Consider the following 21,569-nt stretch of genomic DNA (forward strand, 5'->3'; position numbering starts at 1 on the left):
TTAGTTTACTCTTTAGGTCGCAACTGATACTGGTTTACCCATGGGGCCGGGGTGCTGGGAGCTGCCCGACTCTGTGTTTTTATCCCACACTCCCCCCCCCCCCCCCCTTTACGGGGTTTTTTTTTTTTTTTTTTTTGTGCGCCCCACGGTGATCCTATGATCACTGTGCGATGCACTGATTTGTGCCTTTATGACAGGCTTCTTTTCTTTGTAATGTTTGCCTTTTGGAGCCACCTAGTGGCCTTTTTTATTTTTATTTTTATTTTACTTTTCTTGCCTACTCCTCTTTTCTGCCTGACCTACTGGGCCCGTCTCCTATCACTGATGTTTCTAAATGCCCTGTTTCATGTCCCCCTGCTTATTGTGCTGGGAACGGGTTACCATACCTGCCACTGTTGTTACTACTTATGCAAGGTTGTCATACTGTTCTTTCTCTCTATTCTTTCTTTTCTTCTCCCCTTCACCTTCTCTCTGCCTTTACCCTCCCACCCCTCCCCCCCTCCCTTACCTCCCCTGTACATCCTCTATTCCTGTTCCTTACCCCAATGGGGTTTGCCCATAGTGTCACTTATCCTATTGATCCCGAGCTCCACCCTAATGATCCCCCATGGCTAGTGACGATTCGATAACTTTTGCTTCCTTTAATTGTAGGGGTTTCAACACTCCCGAGAAGCGGAGCCAGACACTTTACCATTTTCACAAAAAGCACGCGAAAATTCTGTTGCTCCAGGAAACACATTTTCGAGCTGGAGCTATTCCGGCACTGCGCAATAGGTACTACCCTCAATGGTTCCACAGTGTTAATCCGCAGGCCAAATCCAAGGGGGTGTCTGTTGCCTTTCATAAATCTTTTAACCCGGAGGTCCTGGACTCTCTCATAGACGATTCAGGCCGCTATGTATTTTTGAAATTGAAACTAAACGATTTTCTCTTTACAGTAGCTAACGTTTACGTGCCGAACGTGGGCCAGGCTCGGTTCCTCTCTTCAGTCCTCACCAGACTATCCTCCTTTGGAGGGTCGGCTTTTATTGTTGGAGGTGATCTCAATGTTGCCCTCTCCCCATCCGCAGACACATCCTCGGGTAAGTCTTCTGTACCTTGCTCCACCTTGACACGTATTAAATCACTCCTCCATTCCTCCCATCTGGTGGATGCCTGGCGAGTCCAGCATCCCACGGAAAGGGATTACAGTTATTTTTCAGTCTCACACAACTCCTACAGTAGATTGGACCACTTTCTCATATCGCAATCACTTCTAGACACGCCTCTCCAAACGGCGATCGGTAACCTCCTATGGTCCGATCATGCCCCCGTCTATCTGACTCTAGTCCGCCCCCCTGTTGCCCGCCGGGGGGCGAGCTGGAGGCTTAATGACAATCTGCTGCGGGACACCGTGTGCGTGGCGGATGTCTCCAAAGTCATTAAAAATTTCATAGGTGACCACTCCGCGGACACAACCTCCCCTTTGAACCAGTGGGACACACTCAAATGTGTGATCCGGGGTACCCTCATACAACACGGCTCCCGCCTTAAGAAGGCCCGCGCTCATGATATACGCAAACTCCTTTCTACCATAGCGGACCTTGAATCCCTTCATAAAAAAGACCTGGACCCTACGGTTTTTGTCCGGCTTTCCAACGCCCGCAGAGACTTGCTACAGCTCTTAGACGCGCACTCCCTCATTGCCCGGGATAAAGCGCGGAATCACTTCTACTCCCTGGCGAATAAATGTGGTAAACACCTGGCCAGAACTATTCACCCTAGACCCCCACGACATTCTATCCCCTTTATCGTCCAATCGGACCTTAGGAAAACGTTTAACACCTCCGGGATATCTGAATCCTTCCGGCAATATTATTCACAGCTTTATAACCTCCCGCGTGCAAACCCCTCCGATCGGTCCCCCCCCTCTCCCGACCCCACACAGGATTATATTATGGAAACTGCTCTACCCACTATTGATGATGCAGACGCGACATCCCTAGATGAGCCCCTAACTACTTCTGAATTTCTGCAGGCCATCAAAGCCCTTAAAGTGGGCAAATGCCCGGGTCCTGACGGCTTTACACCCCGGTTCTACAAGACATTTGCCCCACAACTTGCACCCCTTCTGACAAAGGCCTTTAATTCGGTAGACAGTCTTAACCTCCCCTCCAAGGAATCTTTATCTGCCAACATCTCTATTATCCCTAAACCAGGCAAGGACCCATCCCAATGCAGCAGCTATCGACCCATATCCCTGCTCAACATAGATATTAAGCTATTTGCGAAAGTTCTGGCTACCCGTCTGTCCCCTTTATTGCCTAAAATTATTCACAACGATCAAGTGGGTTTTGTCCCTGGCAGAGAAGCGAGGGACAACACCTCCAAGACGATACATCTTATCTCCCTGATCCAACGTAAAGGCCTGAAAGCTTGCCTTTTATCTTTTGACGCTGAAAAGGCCTTCGATAGGGTCAGCTGGAGGTTCCTACAGCTGTCTCTACAACAACTTGGCATCGGAACTCCCTTCATCTCTAAAGTTATGTCCCTATATTCACGACCCTCGGCTACGGTCCTAGTCAACGGTACCACATCAGCCCCCTTTGACATTGCAAACGGTACCCGCCAGGGCTGCCCCCTGTCCCCCCTCCTCTTTGTCATTGTTATTGAACATTTAGCCTGTGCCATACGACAAAACCCCTCCATTCTAGGTATCCACACTCCGTCTGCGCATCACAAACTTTCCCTGTATGCTGATGACCTCCTTGTGTACCTTCAGAATCCGCACACCTCCCTACCATCCCTACTCAGAGAATTTAAACGTTTTGGTACCCATAGTAACTTCAAGATCAACATTACTAAGACTGAAGCCCTTAACATATCCCTCACCCCCTCCACACTGTCCCTTCTAAAATCCAATTTCTCATTTAAATGGCAGACCAAGGGGATTTCTTATCTAGGGGTTATTATACCCTCCAACCTAGCTAACCTGTTTTCCCTGAACTATATTCCCCTGCTTAACCGTATACGGAAGGACCTTGAGGAATGGGGGGGGTCTCCCTTGCCCTGGTTCGGAAGGATTAATATCCTAAAGATGGACATCCTGCCCAAGCTCCTGTATTTATTTCAAACCATCCCCATCCAAGTCCCCAAATCATTTTTCATCTCCCTGCGTTCGATAGCCATCAGATTCATGTGGAACAGGGGCCTCCCCAGAGTTAAATTTAAACTGCTTACACTCCCGAAGACTATGGGGGGAACAGGCCTCCCTGACTTTGAGACTTACCATGCAGCTGCTCATATGACTCGCATCATAGAATGGTTCCCCCGTCCTCCTTGCAAGGCCTCGGTGGCCGTTGAACAGGACCTTTCTCCTGTGGATCTCCGAGCTCTTCTATGGGGATACAATCAGGACTACTCTAGTATGACATCCTTATCCCCATTGACCTTGGCCTCCTTGAAATTATGGTATAAGACAGGGCTAAACACCACCCTTTCCTCTGATCCGGGCCCCCTGACGTCCCTCTTTGACCATCCTGCTTTACCACAAAGTACAGGGGCAGCCTCCCTAGGACCCTTTAGGCGTGCGGAGTGGCCGCAAGCTCACACATTTGTGCATCCCTCTCAGGGGACCCCGGTCCCCCTGGCAGACTCTGGAGATTGGCTCACGGCCCTACAGGTGTCCGCATTTACCAAACGCCTACACTCCTCCTCTCAAATACACCGCAAGCTTACCGACTTTGAGGTGTTGTGCTCGCTCCCAGAAGCCCCCAAACACCTGCTATCCTCCTTATATAACTTACTACAGACTTTAGCGCATGATCAGCTCCCACCTTATACTAGGCTGTGGTCTGCGGATTTGGGTGAAGACATCACTGTGCCGGACTGGCAAACTTCTTTCCACTTCACACACAAGTCGACCATCTCCTGCTACTCTCAAGAGAAGAACTATAAGCTGCTGTCCAGATGGTACAGAGACCCTGCTACTTTACACAAAATCTTCCCGTCTACGCCAGCCACCTGCTGGCGCTGTGAAGCCTCAGTCGGAACCTATCTACATGTCTGGTGGGACTGTGAGAGGATCCGCCCCTTCTGGACACAGGTTTTTGAATGTTATAATCTTCTAGCTGATACTCCAGTTCCTATCTCTCCGAAAATTGCATTACTCTCAATATTGCCCGGGTCTATTAAATCGCAGAGACAAAGATTGCTTCGTTTTTTTATGTCCTCTGCTAGGCAGCTGATACCTGCTTATTGGAAGACGACGACTACCCCCCCATTGTCACGGTGGGTATCCATTATGAATGACACCATGAGAATGGAGGAGATGTTGGCACTGGACAATGACACTTACACCAAGTTTATATCTCAATGGTCGATCTGGCTCCGCTTCTCTTCCTCTGACACCTTAATGGAACAAATTTTGAATGCATGAGGACGCTGTGGGCTCTCTCCTACCCTTCCCCCCCCTACCCGTATCCCTTCCCCTTCCCCCCTTTTCCCTCTCCTCTCATCTTGATATTCATTTTTCCCTGTATCACTCTGTTCCTCTTTCTTTTGCTCCTCTCTTCCCTTTCTTTTCTCTCTTTCTTTCTGTCTTCTTCGTAATGCTAATTACACGTTGTCTCATGTAGTAACCCATGAGTATTTTGTCCCTACTGTGGCCTTGTGGATCGGGAACAGGCTGTTTTCCCTGTTTTCCAAACTTTCCGACGGGGCCGACTGTGGTTGATAGTCGTTAGCCGTCCATTCATAAATGTAGTCCTGTTACTGTTCCTGCTTGTATTTGCTTCATGAAGGTTACTGTCTATTATTGTTTTTACTTGAAATGTTAAATAAATATATTTTCAACACTAATTGCTGTTATTGGTCAGGGCTGGGCCCTGCACCCCAATCAGAGATTGTGCCGCTACATGAGTGGGAAGTGCTTAAAAATATAAAGTAATTTACATAGTTACATAGTAGGTGAGGTTGAAAAAAAAGACAAAAGTCCCTCAAGTCCAACCTATGTGTGGTATCATATGTCAGTATTATACTGTATATACCTGTATGTTGCGGTCGTTCAGGTGCTTATCCAATTGTTTTTGTAAACTATCGATGCTCCTCGCTGAGACCACCGCCTGTGGAAGGGAATTCCACATCCTTGCCACTCTTACAGTAAAGAACCCTCTATGCAGTTTAAGGTTAAACCTATTTTCTTCTCATTTTAGCGAGTGGCCACGTGTCTTATTAAACTCCTTTCTGCAAAAAAAGTTTTGTTCCTATTGTAGAGTCACCAATATGGCATGTAAATTGAAATCATATCCCCTCTCAAGCGTCTCTTCTCCAGAGAGAATAAGTTCAGTGCTCGCAACCTTTCTTCATAACCAATATCCTTCAGACCCTTTATTAGCTTTGTTGCCCTTCTTTGTACTTGCTCCATTTCCAGTTCACCCTTTCTAAAATGATAAAACGATAATTCTCCCACTCTAAAGACTCTGATCTGAGCCGCATCTGAAGTATGCTGTCTGGGCACCAGTCCTCTACAGCATACTTTGGTCCCAGCACAGAACCCTGGGAGACCCCACTTCCCACCCCTGACCATTCCAAGTATTATCACCACCCTCTGAACGTGATCACCCTTGTAGTCCATGCCAACAGACCTTACTTTGTACATTAAAAAGTTTATGGGGAACTGTATCAAATGCTTTTGCAAAATCCAGATACACCACGTCTACGGGCCTTCCTTTATCTAGATGGCAGCTCACCTCCTCATGGAAGGTTAATAGATTGTTTTTGAAGGAATAATTCTTCATGAATCCAAGCTGATTACTGGTAATGATACCATTTTTATTACAAAAATCTTGTATATAGTGCCTTATCATCCACTCCATGAGCTTGCATACTATTGATGTAAGGCTAACTGGTCTGTAATTCCCAGGGATGTATTCTGGCCCTTTAAGTTATTATTAACTCTGCATATTTTTGTTTTAATTGTAATAATCTGAATTGAATAGACAGACAAATACAATAAAGGCAGTGAGCACATTATACAAAGGTTTGGTTACTCACATCAACCTCATTTCAATTCGTATTAGTCAGATTTTGAATCATGTGACTGGCTGAAATCAGATACAGCGCATTGCTCTAATTACTCTTATGAATTAGTCTGCAAATCATGTCTGCTGTTAAGAAAGACACCCTGTAACAAGCCCCTCTAGACATCTTCTAGTGACTTTGCTTCAGATCTCTATATTTAATACAACAGCATAAATAAGAAATAGCAAGCATGTAAAACATGCAAGGCCACGTTCACATGGATGTACCTAAACGTACACCTGTGCGAGGGCTATGTTGGCCCACATGGGATGAACAGATGTTCCGTGCATCCATGTTCAGGCAGACAGTCTTATTCATATCTATTGGGACTCAGTGGCTGCACAAACACAGCCATGGTTTACAATTTGACATCCGTGTGGGTGTGGGTACATTGCCCCCCAACACAAACCCTGTGAGTTCAGGGACACACAGAGATGTAAAATTTGGAGCAGCAGCAGTGTCTTTGCAGCCACTGCTACCAATAGACATGAATGGGTCTACCTGCAACACAACCCTTGCGCAGATGTACACCATATGGCGATGTGAACAAGGCCTAAAACTTTACATAAATAACATTGAGGTATACACTGCAATAATGTACCTGAAAATACACTACATTTTTACTTTATGGACTAAATACATACATTAAAGTGATTGTGAAGGATTTATTTCCTTTTAAAAAAACAAACATCTTTATACTTGGAATGGAATTGCACAAAGCGGCCCTAAACCTCCTCTTTTCGGGTCCACTGCCGATGCTCCTGGTCCCCTCCTTTCTGTCCAGTGCCCCCCATGGTAAGCCACTTCCCATGGGGGCACTCATGCATGCTCGCTCCTGAGCCCACTGCTGCGTCCATTGACAGACAGGGGGACTCGGTTCTGCCCCCCTGCTCCCTCGTCACTGGCTTTGATTGACAGCACTGGAAGCCAATGGCTCCCAGTGCCCCAGCAAAGCCAGAGAGAGACGGAAGTGAGGGGAGAGAACAGCTTCAGATGTTCACAGCACTGAACTTAATGAAAGCTTAGATAAGTATAAGGGAGAAGAAAAGTGGGTGAGGAAGGGAGCGAGGGGCCAATGCCGATGCCTAGACATTTTTTACCTTATTTCAAGAAATGCATTAGGGTTAAAAATTATGCTTGGGCTTTAGAACCATTTTAATTAAAATGTGTAACATATTTATATGGATATGTTCTATATATACACACCGCTGATTTTTTTTAATAATTACTTTTATTACTCTCTTTTAAGTTAACAAACAAAAGACACTTCAAAGAGCATTCATCAAAATAAGGCTCAATTAGAATAGCACAACACAATTGTACACCGTATCCTCAGTCAGAGCTAAATTATAGTAAAGCCCCATATACACAGATTTTCTGCTGATTTTTGTCTTCCGATTTACCAAAACCATGTAGTGCAGGGCCTGCCTGATTGCATACAAATTGAAACTCCTAAGGTTTGACCTCATATTATATGGTTTTGGTAAATCTGAATGAAAAAAATTAGCAGACAATCTGATAGTGTGTATGGTGCTTAAGACACAGTTATTTGCAGACCAACTTTTTGGAAAAGTCAAAAACCCAACTACGTTTACTATACCAAATTTAACGGTCTACAGACAACACCCGAAATGGGTGTATAAAGTGCAACAGTTGCTCCAAAATTGTGGCCGTCTCCATCTAGAATGCCCTACAGAATATTATCGAAAAAATAAGAAAATAAAAAAAAAGGGAGAAGAAGAACAGAACAAAGAAAGAGTAAGGTAAAGAGAGAAAGAAAAAGGGTCCAGAAGACTCCAACATATTTATGGTAGGTGTAAATGCTTACATGTGACAGAGTAGTGTTCCTGTGCATAAGCCCTTTGGTCTTCTTAAATCCTGGATCTCCTTCTGCGATCACATCCATTGTCTTTTTCCCAATAAACTCCAAGGCATCCAATCCCCCTGTGATCACAGTCTTTCCCTAAACAATAGCATACAGATTACAAGGTATATTTCTAGTTAAAGGGTAATACCACTTTCATAGAAAAAACTATAGCAAATAAAATAGAATTGCTACAGAAGCTATACTGTTATATAAGGTTTTTAAAAATTACCTTTCCTTTTCAATAAGCAGAGCTGTAATTTTCTAAAAAAAAAATTCTCTGCAATATGGCAACATTGAGATAATTTGTATATAGTCGATATACAGAATGCTTACAAAATGTAATTTCCTGCTTGGGTGAATAATTCTGCATCAAGATATGTCAGGTTTATGACATGCTCTGCAATGAAAATGTCATTTTGGATGAGATGCTTCCTAAGGTTTAATCACTTCTAAAGGGATGCACACACTACCTTATCTAAATCAGAACCCTGATAGTGCATCAGCTGCTTATAATAAATTCATCACTCCCTTTCAGAACCACTCTGCACAAAAAAATTAAAAAAAAATGTGTTTTTTCTTCAAGTAGGAATCCCATCAAAATCCCATCAATGTACATTGATCACCCAGAGGGGGTTGATTTCTTTGTCAACAAATATGGAGCAGCCTAGGCAACTGCTTAATGTCTCAGTATTGATAAAAACTTAAAATGACCACGGTGCTACTATAAAAAAAAAAATCACCAAAATACGTGACCTATAAAAGTTATATACTTAGCAGCCATGTCAAACAACATGCCCCCTACTTTGTATTTAAGTCTATTTACTTAACGGAAAAGCATAATTGTCAAAGGTATAATATGGCAAAAGATTTGTTGTTCTTTAATTTGTGATTTACACAACTCTGCCACACTGCATTACCAGTCGGGGGACACAACTAGCTTTAATTCTGCAGTTTTTTTGTGTCATCTGCTCTATTGACAATCATATTCACACTCCAATTTCCCTGCCCAATGACAGGAAGATGACAAATTAAGCTGTGTGCTTGGGGCGGGAGTGTGTGAATTACTGAACAGAAAAAAAAATCTTAGATTTCAAAGGGTGTCTGTTGTTTTCTTGGAATTTCTGTTTGGAGTGTATCCATAGTTAATGTATATCTAAAGCCAACATTTATTTTGTGTTTGACTTTAGGGTTCATTCATACATAGTCAGTTCTTGCATTCCCTCTGAAAAGAGATCAGTGTTGGATCGCTTTCTAGAGGGGTTTGACAGGCCACAAGGAAGCAATATATCACCTCCTTACTGCTTGATTTAACCCAGTATGTGTTGTTTTTTATTTATTTTTTTGTGAGGAAAATTCCCTCTTTAACAGCTGTCACAGGAACCAATGTAATCACCAAAAGAATTCCCCTCTATTCCTCTTTTGGTGACAACTGAAAATTTCTGCTTTACACTCACTTTTATGCTCCTTGGCATTGGTGGTCAGAACATTTAGGGAGAGTAAATTGCGCTAGCAATAAAGACCTATGTCTGAAACCAAGTTCACATATGTGCAAATTGGATGTGTTTTTTTTCCGCATCCAATTCACATGACATGGGTTCTGTGCGTCTTTGGGTCTGGTTCAGGTCTGCATTCAGGCAAAAGTTCGGACCTGAATCGCAATGAAACCGTTGAAAAGGGACACACCGGACCCCATGCTGGGAACCACACCCACACATATGTGAACCCGGCCTGACTTTTGAAACACCCAGATGGTGATCTCTGAAATAAAGAATTGTTCGTGTTGGGCATTAAGAGCCTGTCCTAGGGTCTGCCATATTTGAGCTGTGTTTGTAGTAGGAGTGTTTACATTTCATGATCATTGAATTTTCATGATCATCATACAAGCAGAATGATTTGAGTTGTTCTCTGCGAGTGGTAAGCTCAGATATTGTAGATAATGCTAAATTCTGTTTGTGCACTAAAGCTAATCTGAGTATATCTTTAACCACCTAATGACCGCCTCATGCCAATGTACGTCGGCAGAATGGCATGGCTGGGCACAATCACGTAGATGTACGTGATTCTTTAAGTGCCCAGCTGTGGGACCCGGTCCTGTGCTCCGTGACCAGCGGACCTGATCGCTGCTGGTGTCCCGCGATCAGGTCACAGAGCTGAAGAACGAGGAGAGGTCTGTGTAAACAAACCTCTCCCCGTGCTTCCCTGGTGGCTGTCACGATCGTCTCTTCCCTTTTATAGGGAAGGACGATCAATGACGTCACATGCCAGGCCACGCCCCCCTACGATATAAAAAGAAAAAACACATAACGTCATACATAACACTACACTGCCCCCTAGTGGTTAACTCCTTCACTGCCAGTGTCATTTACACAGGAATCAATGCATTTAAATAGCATTGATTTCTGTATATCTGACAATGGTCCCAAAAATGTGTCAAAAATGTCTGATGTGTCCGCCATAATGTCGCAGTCACAATAAAAATCGCTGATCGCCGCCATTACTAGTAAAAAAAAAAAAAAATTTACAAAAATGCTATAAAACTATCCCCTATTTTGTAAACGCTATAACTTTTGTGCAAACCAATCAATAATCGCTAATTGCGATTTTTTTTTACCAAAAATATGTAGAAGAATACGTATCGGCCTAAACTGAGGAAAAAAAATGTTTTATATATTTTTGGGGGATATTTATTATAGCAAAAAGTAAAAAATATTGAATTTTTTTCAAAATTGCCGCTCTATTTTTGTTTATAGCGCAAAAAATAAAAACCGCAGAGGTGATCAAATACCACCAAAAGAAAGCTCTATTTGTGGGGAAAAAAGGACGCCAATTTTGTTTGGGAGCCACGTCGCACGACCGCGCAATTATCAGTTAAAGCGACGCAGTGCCGAATCGCAAAAAGGGGCCTGGTCCTTTGGCTGCAAATTGGTCCGGGGCTTAAGTGGTTAAGGAGTGTCTGTCTTACCTTTTAATTCTAGACCCTAGAGATGTTTAATGAGAGCCACACAAATACACACTTTATGTTAGGGGCGTGCGGTGAGGTCAGTGGCTGGTGAGGAACTGGCTAGTATCAGAGCCAGATACACAAAGGTTACATACGCCATGAACATTAGAGCGAGAGCAATAATTCCAGCACCAGACCTGCTGTGTAACTCTAAACATGTAATCTGTAAAAAAAAAATTAAAGCGTTGCCTATGTGCCTATGGAGATTTTTAAGTACTGAAGTTTGGCGCAATTCCACAAGTGTGTGCAATTTTAAAGCGTGACATGTTAGGTATCTATTTACTTGGTGTAACATCATCTTTCACATTATACTAAAAAATTGGACTAACTTTAGTTTTTTTTTCTTATATTCTTGAAACTGTTTTGTTTTCCAAAAAAACATATTTGAAAAATCGCTGTGCAAATACCGTGTAGCTTAAAAGGTTTCAACAACCTCCATTGTATTCCCTAGGATATCTGTTAAAAAAATATACATAATGTGTGGGGGTTCCGAGTAATTTTCTATCAAAAAAATTAGTTTAGAGTTTTACATGTAGGAGAAAAGTATCAGAATTGGCCTGGGTGGCAAGCAAGTGGTTAATTACCATAAGTAACAAAAAAATAATTATCATATATTATTTTTAAGGTAATTTACCATATTTTCAAAAACTGTACTCAAGCAAGTGGCATAATGGACAAATTACTGCATTTTGAAGTTATAACTTTAATCCAGTAATTTCACAGAAAATAGATAAATACTAAATAATTATGTTATAAAATATAGCATAATAATATATGATTTAGCTTGATTAAAACAGTACATTTTCAACAGGCAGCAGATTCTTATTTCTCCCTCTTAACTGTGTGAGAAAAACATGGGATAATGGGTAAATCTTATACCCATAAACCTATGCTTAAAGTGTTACTAAACCCATAACAGTAAAATCAGTCTGAATATGCAGAATAGCATGCTTGTTATACTCACTGTGGCACGTAAGGGGTTAATCCACTGCATTGTGTAAAAAGGCTCTTTGATCCTGTATGCACAGATCCTCCCCCTCCTGCACTGTCCATCTGGGGAAAGCCAGCTAGGACACAGGCCGGGCAGCTGACCTGCACATGCTCAGTTGTGTCTTTTATGCTGGAGAGAACATTTACTTGTTCTCAGAGCTAGCCAGGTCACATGATATTGACATCACACATGTGGGCGTGTATACAGGCTATAGTGGAAATCTCCTACCTGAGCACACAGCTCTGGACAAACTCTGCAGGTTATCACGTGACCATGGTATACAGATCAGACAAAAAGGTATATAGTTGCAGTATTTTAATGTAAAAAGAAGATTTATAAGCTGCGGGCACTGTGGGTGGGCAGATTAACTATTTTCATATTACTGGGTTTAGTAAAACTTTAAGGGGGCTGGGCTGGAGGGGAGCATTTGTCTTCTAGACATAGGCCCCTTTCTATGACACTGAGTGGCCAACAGCCACTGTAGCATTTGCATTGGACAGCTTTTCCTTTACCATTGGTCCAAGGCTCCAAGGTGTCCATTAAGCTCAGTGCTTCTGACAAGAAGTCAGAGGCACGGTGAGCTCATCCCCTCAGTCTGCTGCAAACAGAGTGTGCCAGCTTGTACTTAAACTGGCCTCTCTGTATATAGCTTCTGACAGGCTGCACAAGAAGACCTGTATCTCCAGAACTATAGGTGGCAGGGTAACAACTGGTGGTGTAGGACTTCAGCTACCTACCCCCCAAATTTGGGGTCTCTGTGACCCCAAGTTGCAGAGCTATGACCCTGGAAGCTAGCTCATTTATTTTTTATTTTTTATGTTCATGGCTCTGCCTCACCTGACTGCACATCCCTGCTTTGTGTGTAACATCTGCTAGGATCAGGCAGTCTTACAAAAGGGTATTATGAAGACGCAAGGTCCAAGGTCTATCTGAAAGAGCTGTGAGTACCTCATCTAGAGAGACTGGAGCACGATCAAACAGGGAGAAAGCACCTACAGAGGCATCCTGTAAACACTCAATGTGCTTGGCCAAAAAGAGTTATTGCAGGTATAGGAGTGGTGGAGGTGGAAAAAGAAGGTACAGACATTGGACCTGGGATACAGGAGGCGCCAGAAATCCACTAACTGAAATCTAGGCATAGGCGTTTCTTGATCCTTTTAAGGGATGTGTAGGACAGAGGAGATGATGATTTCGAAGCGTCCTCCTTCAAGGTTGAAATCCCGATGTGAACGGTATCTTAAGAAAACATTGCATGCAGTTGTTCAAGGGTGGTCTTCAAGAAGGAGACTTTTTCAGAATTAGGACTATATAAGCAAAATTAATACTATACATATATATTGCAATTATGTAGACTCAATTTCCCCTTTACAAATACTGGGTGATGATAGCTGTCTAGGAGCTATATTTCACAGGGCTTTTTGCTGTTTCCTGCTTACTAATCCAAAATGAAAAAAATCTATGTAGTTTGAATCACCATCCTGCAGTAGAAAATGTAAAGAGACTTACTGTACTTTGCACAGCGGTGGAAATGCTGGAGAGAAAGCCGAGAGCTCCTGAAATTGGTGATGAGGTCTCACCCTCTTTGGATTCAGCACCCTCTTCGGTATTGGCATCTGTAAAGGGAAATAGTGTGACCTTGTACTGGATGTAAACATTTATATGTTTTTCACATTTTGCCTGGATCTTCGCACTCTCCTATTTCCTTTCACTAACCAAAAACATACTGTTAGTCCTTGTACACATGGTCGGACATTCCGACAGAAAATGTCTGATCGGACCATGTTGTCGGATAATCCGACTGTGTGGGCTCCATTGGACTTTTTCCATCGGAATTTCCGACCGACAAAGTTTTAGAGCTGGGCTGTAAAATTTTCCAACAACATGATCCGATCGAACTTTGTCCGATCGTTTGTAGAGAATTCCGATTGGACAAAGTGCCACGCATGCTCAGATCAAATTCCTAGACCAAAGCTATTGGCTACTAGCCTGAACGTAGTCCTGTCGTAACGAAATAACGTCATCACGTTCTGAACGATCAGAATGTCCGACCGTGTGTACAAGGGCTTAGCGTAATCAGCTTCTATTCAAACTTGTAGCAGAGTATATATGTGTACATATGTACAAATTACATTGGAATAGCTGCACTTTTAAAGAGTAAGGATGTGGATAGTCTTCTGTAGTGCAACAAGACTTTCTGAACTATAGAATTAAATAAAATAAATGTGAATATATGAGCAAGAGTCTATTCAAGCTTTAATAATTCTCACACAGCACACCAGTGCTAAGCGCATACAGTCATTATAATCAGCACCATTGAAAACCCATGAGTAAATTTAAAATATTTAGGACTCTATAGCCATTGTATTCCTGCTGTGTTTTGCATTCCATACATTATCTAAATAGGAAACTCCAATAAGATGAGTTTGGCATAGTATAAATCTAACCACGAACCAATCCCTATCATATAAATCATCCATTCTCAACCAGGGTTCAACCAGCATTCCTCCAGATGTTGCTAGGGGTTCCTTTAGCTGTGCCCGATTTACCTCCCATGTGATGGTGCCTGCATTGTTTCAGGCCTATTGCCATTTGGCACAGCCAATAGTATGACACCAATGAACTTTTTAGCTGTCTAGAACAGTGTAATTCTTAACAGTAAGGGGGGCAAATTCTTTCCACTGACTACCATTGACAAGGGCATTTTCCCCCACTAACAATGACTTGCTTTTAGCAGGGGCTTTACCAAAACTAGAACATTTTTTCAAGGGTTCCTCTGGGGTAAAAAATTTGAGAAAGGCTAATATAGGTATTTTAGAAAAGGGTTCTTTGAAACATGCAGTTTCCTGAGTTAATTCCATATAGAAAAAGAAAAATACTATCCTGTCATTAATCCAATCCAATTTCAGGGATTGGATGGTCATATCGCCTGAACAGATTGCCTGGTGGTGAGGATTCACCTTTCATTCATGCTCATACGATCTCTATTATTTGAGATCCTACAGATCTGGTAAGCGGCCACCTGGTCAGACCTCACTTGATTGATGTATTGCTGGATGAGTTCAGTGTATGGTGCTTCTGTGTGAAGGAAAGGAGCGAAAGGAATTTCTGCCATAATTTGTATCATTTAGCCATCCTGGAAAGGATGTTTTGTGATACATTAATTGAACTTTTTGAAACATTAGGTTCATGGACATTGTGGTTTAAAATGGACATGTGTTTGAACCTATTAATTAATTATTCAGTGAATATTTTTTCATATAGTGTCATTCTCATATGTCTGAACCTATTGAGTAATAGATTCCCTAACCACATGTACTATTAATTTCACAATTTTTTCACAAGACATTCAGCATAATAATCTTTTTGAACATTGTGTTATATACAGATTATTAAAATAACCCCTTGGTGGCATTTTTGTCATTTATTTCACACACGTAGGTTGCGCAATTAAACTTTTTCACATACATGCACAAGCCGAATATTTAGTTTTTTTTGTTGCAGCACCTCACGTTCCTTTTTTGTTTTTTTAATAACAACCATATTACCCACTTATATTTTTGTAATTCTTAGCCCTTGTACACACGCTCGGAGATTCCGACAACCAAATCCGTCTGAGTAATTCCGACTGATTAATTTCCGGAAGAGGTCCGGAAGTGATGTTGCATACACACAGTCGGACTAAGTTGTCGGAAAATCCGATTGTACATAACGTGATGGCGTTATTTCGTTATGACGGGACTACGTTCAGGCTAGTAGCCAATAGCTTTGGTCTAGGAATTTGATCTGAGCATGCGTGGCACTTTGTCCGTCGGAGTAGGCTACACATGATCGCAGTATGTCCGATAGGAGCATTTTGTCTGAAAATTTTACCGGCAAGTTGGAAAACTTGGTTCGTCGGATATTCAGACGGAATCAGTCCGATGCAGACCACACACAGTCGGATTATCCGACAAAACGGTCCGATAGGACACATTCCGTCGGAAATCTCCGACCGTGTGTACAAGGGCTTAGGGGTATATGCACATTTTTGTAGGGTAGCACAGATTTTCTACTTTTTTACATTAATCCAATGCTGAAATAAACATGTGTTCACTTGCCTTCTGCTGCCTCAGCTTGGTCTCTAAATGACAGCTCTACAGGGCTGGGAACTCCCAGAGTGCTCTCTGCCTTCTCAATAGCTGTACTGATTCCATGACCTGTTGAAGGGAATGTATTTTTTTTAAGAATCAAAAAAGCATCAAAATAAAAAATATTTAGTACACACTTTATCGAGTTTAGATAATAGGTTTTAGATCTTTTTACAAACCACATACTTCAGGGATGTTATTCATTTTCATTATCTCTGAAGCTTATTAAAGCTGAATTCCAGGCAAACAGTAGAATACACCTCTGAAATGCACAAATATAAAACCATGCTCTCTATCAAAGGACTTCTAACTGTGTTCAGTCTTGTGATCTAAGTGCCTCTATCAGACAGCAAAGCCAAGCCACTGATCTCACACTTCTCTGCTGCAGTTGAGCAATACAGCTTGGTCATCTTCCCAATTTCAAGACTGTGACTTGACATTGCTAAAAAAGATACACATGGGGCATGCTATCACTCCACACACTCATCCTGTAAGCATGTTTAAGCTGTTGACTGAAAGGGCTCAGCAAAGCCAAATAACTTTCACTGGCTCAGAGTGCAGAAACTCCCTCTTTTAGTCTGAGTGCTGCTGTGCAGTAAATTACAAAAGGCTGATATCAAGACAGATTCAGGACATTAGGCTAGTTTTGTACAGTTAACAACTGGATTACATTTTTTTTTTTTTACATGCACCTTAAGTGGTGTGGTTACACTTATTTGTAGTGCTGCCTCTTTTGCTAGTCTTATATTTACCTGTAACCAATTGAGCAAGATATCGGCTGTGCAATCTCAATAATAATGCACAGCTACTTGTCAAAATATCTCCTGGCCAGGCCCAAGCATGCCCTCTGCACTCAATCCTATGGAAAGCTTTGGAATGTGAGCTATTACTCCAGACTAACTCTCATAGTCAAAAAACTCTCCATAGGATTTAATGAAAGTGCAGCAGGCATATGAGACAGGAAGACTTTAACAAGTGGCTGTAGGCCACTGACAAAGACACAAAGTCAGTATCATGCTGGATCAAGAACAAGTCAGTTTAAGATGGGGAAGGGGGAAAACATTAGTGTAACTTTTTAAGCCTATATATAGTATATTAACTGTAAGCAACTATGAGGATGTTATTAACGTACAAACACAAAGTACACTAGGGCACCCTGTTGTTCCAGATTGGTTAAACTAGCCATACTCTTCCCATAATTCCCAAGAATCCTTGGTCTCGAGGGATTGTCCCTCTTTCTTCTGCATTTGTCCCTCATTTTAGTCTTGTCTAAATATAGTTGTATATAAAATGCACTTTTTATCTTTCAAAAAGTGCTTCCCAGTTCTAAACCTTTCATCCAGTTTCTAATTTGCTGCATTTGTAAATTTCAAAAGCCAATATAAAGGAATAGTAGTGGAAAACAAAAAAAGCATTTGTGGCTTTAAACTAATCTTTTTTTGTATAATTCTCCTTAAAGGGGGTGTGTCCTATGCCTACATACTTTTGCTAATAGGTGTCCCTCATTCCCATCTCAAAAAGTTGGGAGATACAGTAGGTCTTTCATTTCCAAATAATCACATCTTAATTTGACCAATAGTTTATCCAAAATACTCATTCACTATTCAGTGTACTGTATGTAGGCCAATCTCCTTTAATAATGTAGGGTAGCATCAGTTTGTTAGCAAAGAACTTAGCCTCCTCACACATTTTAAAATCTAATGAAGTCAAGCTTTAAAAAACAAAACAAACAAAAAACTCTCACCTACTTAAAAATGCAATTATTTTAAATACTTGCTTGTAGTGTTTTTCTTTTCCATAAATTGTGTTGGATACACTTGCAATATGCCTTAGAACTTGCAAGAATAATCAATTGCCTAGCACCACCCCTTTTTCCCCTTGGACACCATAGCCCCCACCTTTTCTGAGAATGTCTAATCAGTGTCAGTGCTGCCCCAGCTCCTGCACCCCTCCTTTCCTTTTCACTTCCCAATAAAACCTTTTATACAACTGTCAATAAGGGAGCAAAGGGAAATACTAAAAGGTCTATAATGCCACGTGCACACGACCAGACTTTCCGGCAGACTAGGTCTGACGGTCTTCCCGACGGACTGTCGGCGGAGTTCCGACAGACTTTCTGAATGAACAGACTAAGTCCGTTTGAAAGTCTGTTGGTTTTGAACGTGATGATGTAAACGGCACTAAAATAGGAAGTTCAATAGCCAGTAGCTTCCCTTGCCTTGTATTTGGTCCGTTGGACCAGCACACAGACGAGCGGTTTTCCCGATTTAAGTCCATTGGAATTGAGTCCATCAGATAGATTTGAAACATGTTCTATTTTTAGGTCCGTCTGATTTTTTTCCCCGAAAAACAATCGGATTAGCCCACACGTGATCGGATTGTCCGACTGACTAATCCCTTCGGACCTAGTCTGCCGGAAAGTCCGGTCGTGTGTACGCGGCATTAGAGTCTGCTGGACATCACATCCAAGATGGCAGCTCTTAGCGGCGGTCTAGGAGCTTTGGGATGTTTACACAAGGAAGGCTTTTATAGGTAAATTATATGCATAAAATATGTTAAATGCACATATAACTTTAAAGAGAATAGTTGTTGAAATGAATGGTCTGCTGACAGGGTCTCTTTAAAGTGTAATGTAAATGTCCCATCCATCATTCTGCGTCCAGTTGGAAGGAGCGTTAGGGGGATTAGCATACCCTGCTGGAGAAGTGTTCTAGGGAACCTGTTGCTTTGCCCTGTATAGACATAGGTATACACTGTGAGCTGGGGATCATATGACTGGTTTCATGGTTGGACAAAAATACTTACCTACAGTCGCCACAGTGGCTGAAGCAGTAGATATTAAAGACTTTCCCCAGCTACCCCAGTATCCCCAGGATGAAGAGGATTTGGCAGCAGAATCCTGCAGGAGAAATAGATACAAGGATCAAAAAATAACACTTGTAGATAATAATTTAAAGGAGTTCTATGGTCACAGCATACACTTTCATTTTTTTCTTTTTAACATCAGCATTGTAATAGTAATACAAACAATGGTTATATTTGACAATATAAGCTTATTTGAAAAATCTACTTTGTTGTTCTGTCTGTCTGCAGGCCATCTCTTTACACAACTTTCTTGATTTTCTACATGCTTTGCAGTGTGTACTCTGCCGTTTACATTTCAATTTCTAATTACTACGTATCCTGTATTTGTTTTTGCATATTATCACTTAGTTTATTTATTGGCATGAGTTTGGCACAGTTTTTGGAGGATGTTTCAGCACGTGAAATTAGTAACACATGTGTATATATTTTGCTATATATATATATATATATATATATATATATATATATATATATATATATATAGTGCTCCAGTGGCGTAATCGGTCAGCGTGTGGTACATATACAATTATTATGTTTATTTTTTTTACTTTAAGAAAAAGTCAGGATCACAGCGCTGCACTTCTTTTTCAGGGTGTACATATCTCATGGTACCTTGCTGCCTGCAAGCAGTGATCCCTGTCCTGACTCCACCTCCTAAAACTCCTCCTCTCAGCACCTCTGTAAAATGTGTGACACAGCATGCCTACTCACGTTGCGGGTCATGGAATTCCAGGAAGTAAATGTATGAAATGCTTCACAAAGTTTGCAAACTTCAAGATCATTCAGATTATTAGGAGTGAGCAAGAAATAATTGAAATACAATGTGGGAATGCACAATAGGAGCAGGCTAGATATACCTGGGTCTCCTAAATGTTGACTGTAGACACACTTTAAGCTAAAGCTGACCATACATTCAGATCACTGTTTGGCCAATAATTTTCCACCTGGTCCAGTCAATTATTAATTCAACTTTTGTTGAGTTGTGTGGTACTTGCAAACACCACCAAAGAGTGAATTCCAGCCTTTATGCCCCATTCACACTTACAAATGGGGCATTTGTGATTGGGTGCAGGAGACCCAACAGAGGTTCCCTGCAATTACCTACAGGCAGGAAGCCCAACTGACAGCCATTCACAGCCACTTTCATGTAACCACTCAAGCAGCAGTTACCTGTGAATGACCAGCCCTGGTTGCAAACAGTCTGTGGCCAGGGCCAATCATTTGCAGGTAATTGCTACATGAACAATTACAATTGAGCAGCTGCAAATAGCTGTGGGAGCTGTTCGCCTCCCATTGATTGTTTACAATGAGGGGCTTCCTGTCTACAGCTAATCGTGGGGACCCCCCCCCCCTGGTCTTTCCTATCTAATTGCAGCCCTATTTTCAAGTGTGAATAGAGCAAGGGATTGTAAAGGTATTTTCTTTATTTTTTTTTAAATAACAAACATGTTATACTTACCTCCACTGTGCAGCTCGTTTTGCACAGAGTGGCCCCGAACCTGCTCTTCTGGGGTCCCTCGGCAGCTGTCTCTGCTTCCTCCCGCAGGTACTTCTCACGTTCATGCGAGCTCCCTCGCATGGTGAGAAGCACCTGCGGGCGCGCTCCCGTGATACAGCCGGCGGCTATAGCCGCTCGCTGTATCACACCGCCCCGCCCCCGGCGCGCCGTGTCATTGGAAGTGATTGACAGCACCGCGAGCCAATGGCTGTGCTGCTTTCAATCCATCCACTCCAGCCAATCAGCGGCCAGGCTGAGAGGCAAAGAGGACATCGGGGGACGAGCGCGGGACTTTAGAGTGGTCAGGTAAGTAAAACGGGGGGGCTGGGGGCGCCGACACTGTCAGGCCGCGTACACACGGGCGGACTGTTCGCCCCACTTTGACCGCTGAACAGTGTTTCAGAGGACAGTCCGCTCGTGTGTGGGCTTCAGCGGACAGTTTCAGCGGACAGTCTGACGAACAAAGTTTTTCGGAATTTCCATAAAACTGTCCGCTGAAACTTGGTTTGAGCGGACAGTCCGCTCGTGTTTAGGCTTGTTCGTCAAACTAAGTTCCGCGCATACTCAGAAAGGATTTACACGCCGAAGGTTGCATTGCAGTGTATAGGACGTCGTTTTCTAGTCCCGTCGTACGTGCCGTTCACGTCATCGCGCACGGTTTCAGCGGACTGTTCGTTCATCGTGTGTGGTCAAGTCCGTTCATGCTAATTTTGAGCGGACTGTTTGTCAAACTGTTTGACGAACAAGGTTGGGCGAACAGTCCGCGCGTGTGTACGCGGCCTCAGATGTTTTTTCACCTTAATGCATAGAATGCACTAAGGTGAAAAAACATTTACCTTTACAACCCCTTTAAGTGATCAGCGAGATGTCTCATAGGTGGAACTGGATTGATCTGTGTCAGAAAAAAAAAAATGTAGCTCTGTATATGTTCATTTTGTATGCTTTGTCTACTACAGCGAACGTCCTTGGCATCATACTAACTTTTCTGCCACACTCACATTCCTAAGACCCTGATAAGACACTAGCCCATCTATGTACGGTTTACAATATATTAATGTGATACTTACATAAGCATAGTTTAAAAAAACGCTCAAATGCACTGAATAACCAGAACAGTTATTTGGAAAGATGCCGTGTCTTTCTTTGTGTCTGTTCCCTAC

At 42.3% G+C, this 21,569-nt stretch overlaps 1 protein-coding gene across 2 annotated transcripts in view; it reads right to left on the reverse strand.

Annotated features, from left to right (window-relative positions):
* Positions 1-21,569, reverse strand: part of FAM114A2 (family with sequence similarity 114 member A2) — a 92,294-nt gene that overhangs the window by 51,798 nt on the left and 18,927 nt on the right. For both annotated transcript variants that reach the window (XM_077468362.1, XM_077468361.1), the window contains exons 3-6: positions 18,852-18,945; positions 16,017-16,115; positions 13,426-13,532; positions 7,889-8,023 (exon numbers count right to left, since the gene is read on the reverse strand). In XM_077468362.1, the coding sequence (XP_077324488.1) occupies positions 7,889-8,023; positions 13,426-13,532; positions 16,017-16,115; positions 18,852-18,945 (435 nt within the window). The remainder of the gene's footprint in view (positions 1-7,888; positions 8,024-13,425; positions 13,533-16,016; positions 16,116-18,851; positions 18,946-21,569) is intronic.

This window comes from Lithobates pipiens, unplaced genomic scaffold, assembly GCF_037356315.1.
Source record: "Lithobates pipiens isolate NorthernLeopardFrog02 unplaced genomic scaffold, aLitPip1_a1.2 Scaffold_8, whole genome shotgun sequence".
In the NCBI taxonomy this organism is placed as follows: domain Eukaryota; kingdom Metazoa; phylum Chordata; class Amphibia; order Anura; family Ranidae; genus Lithobates; species Lithobates pipiens.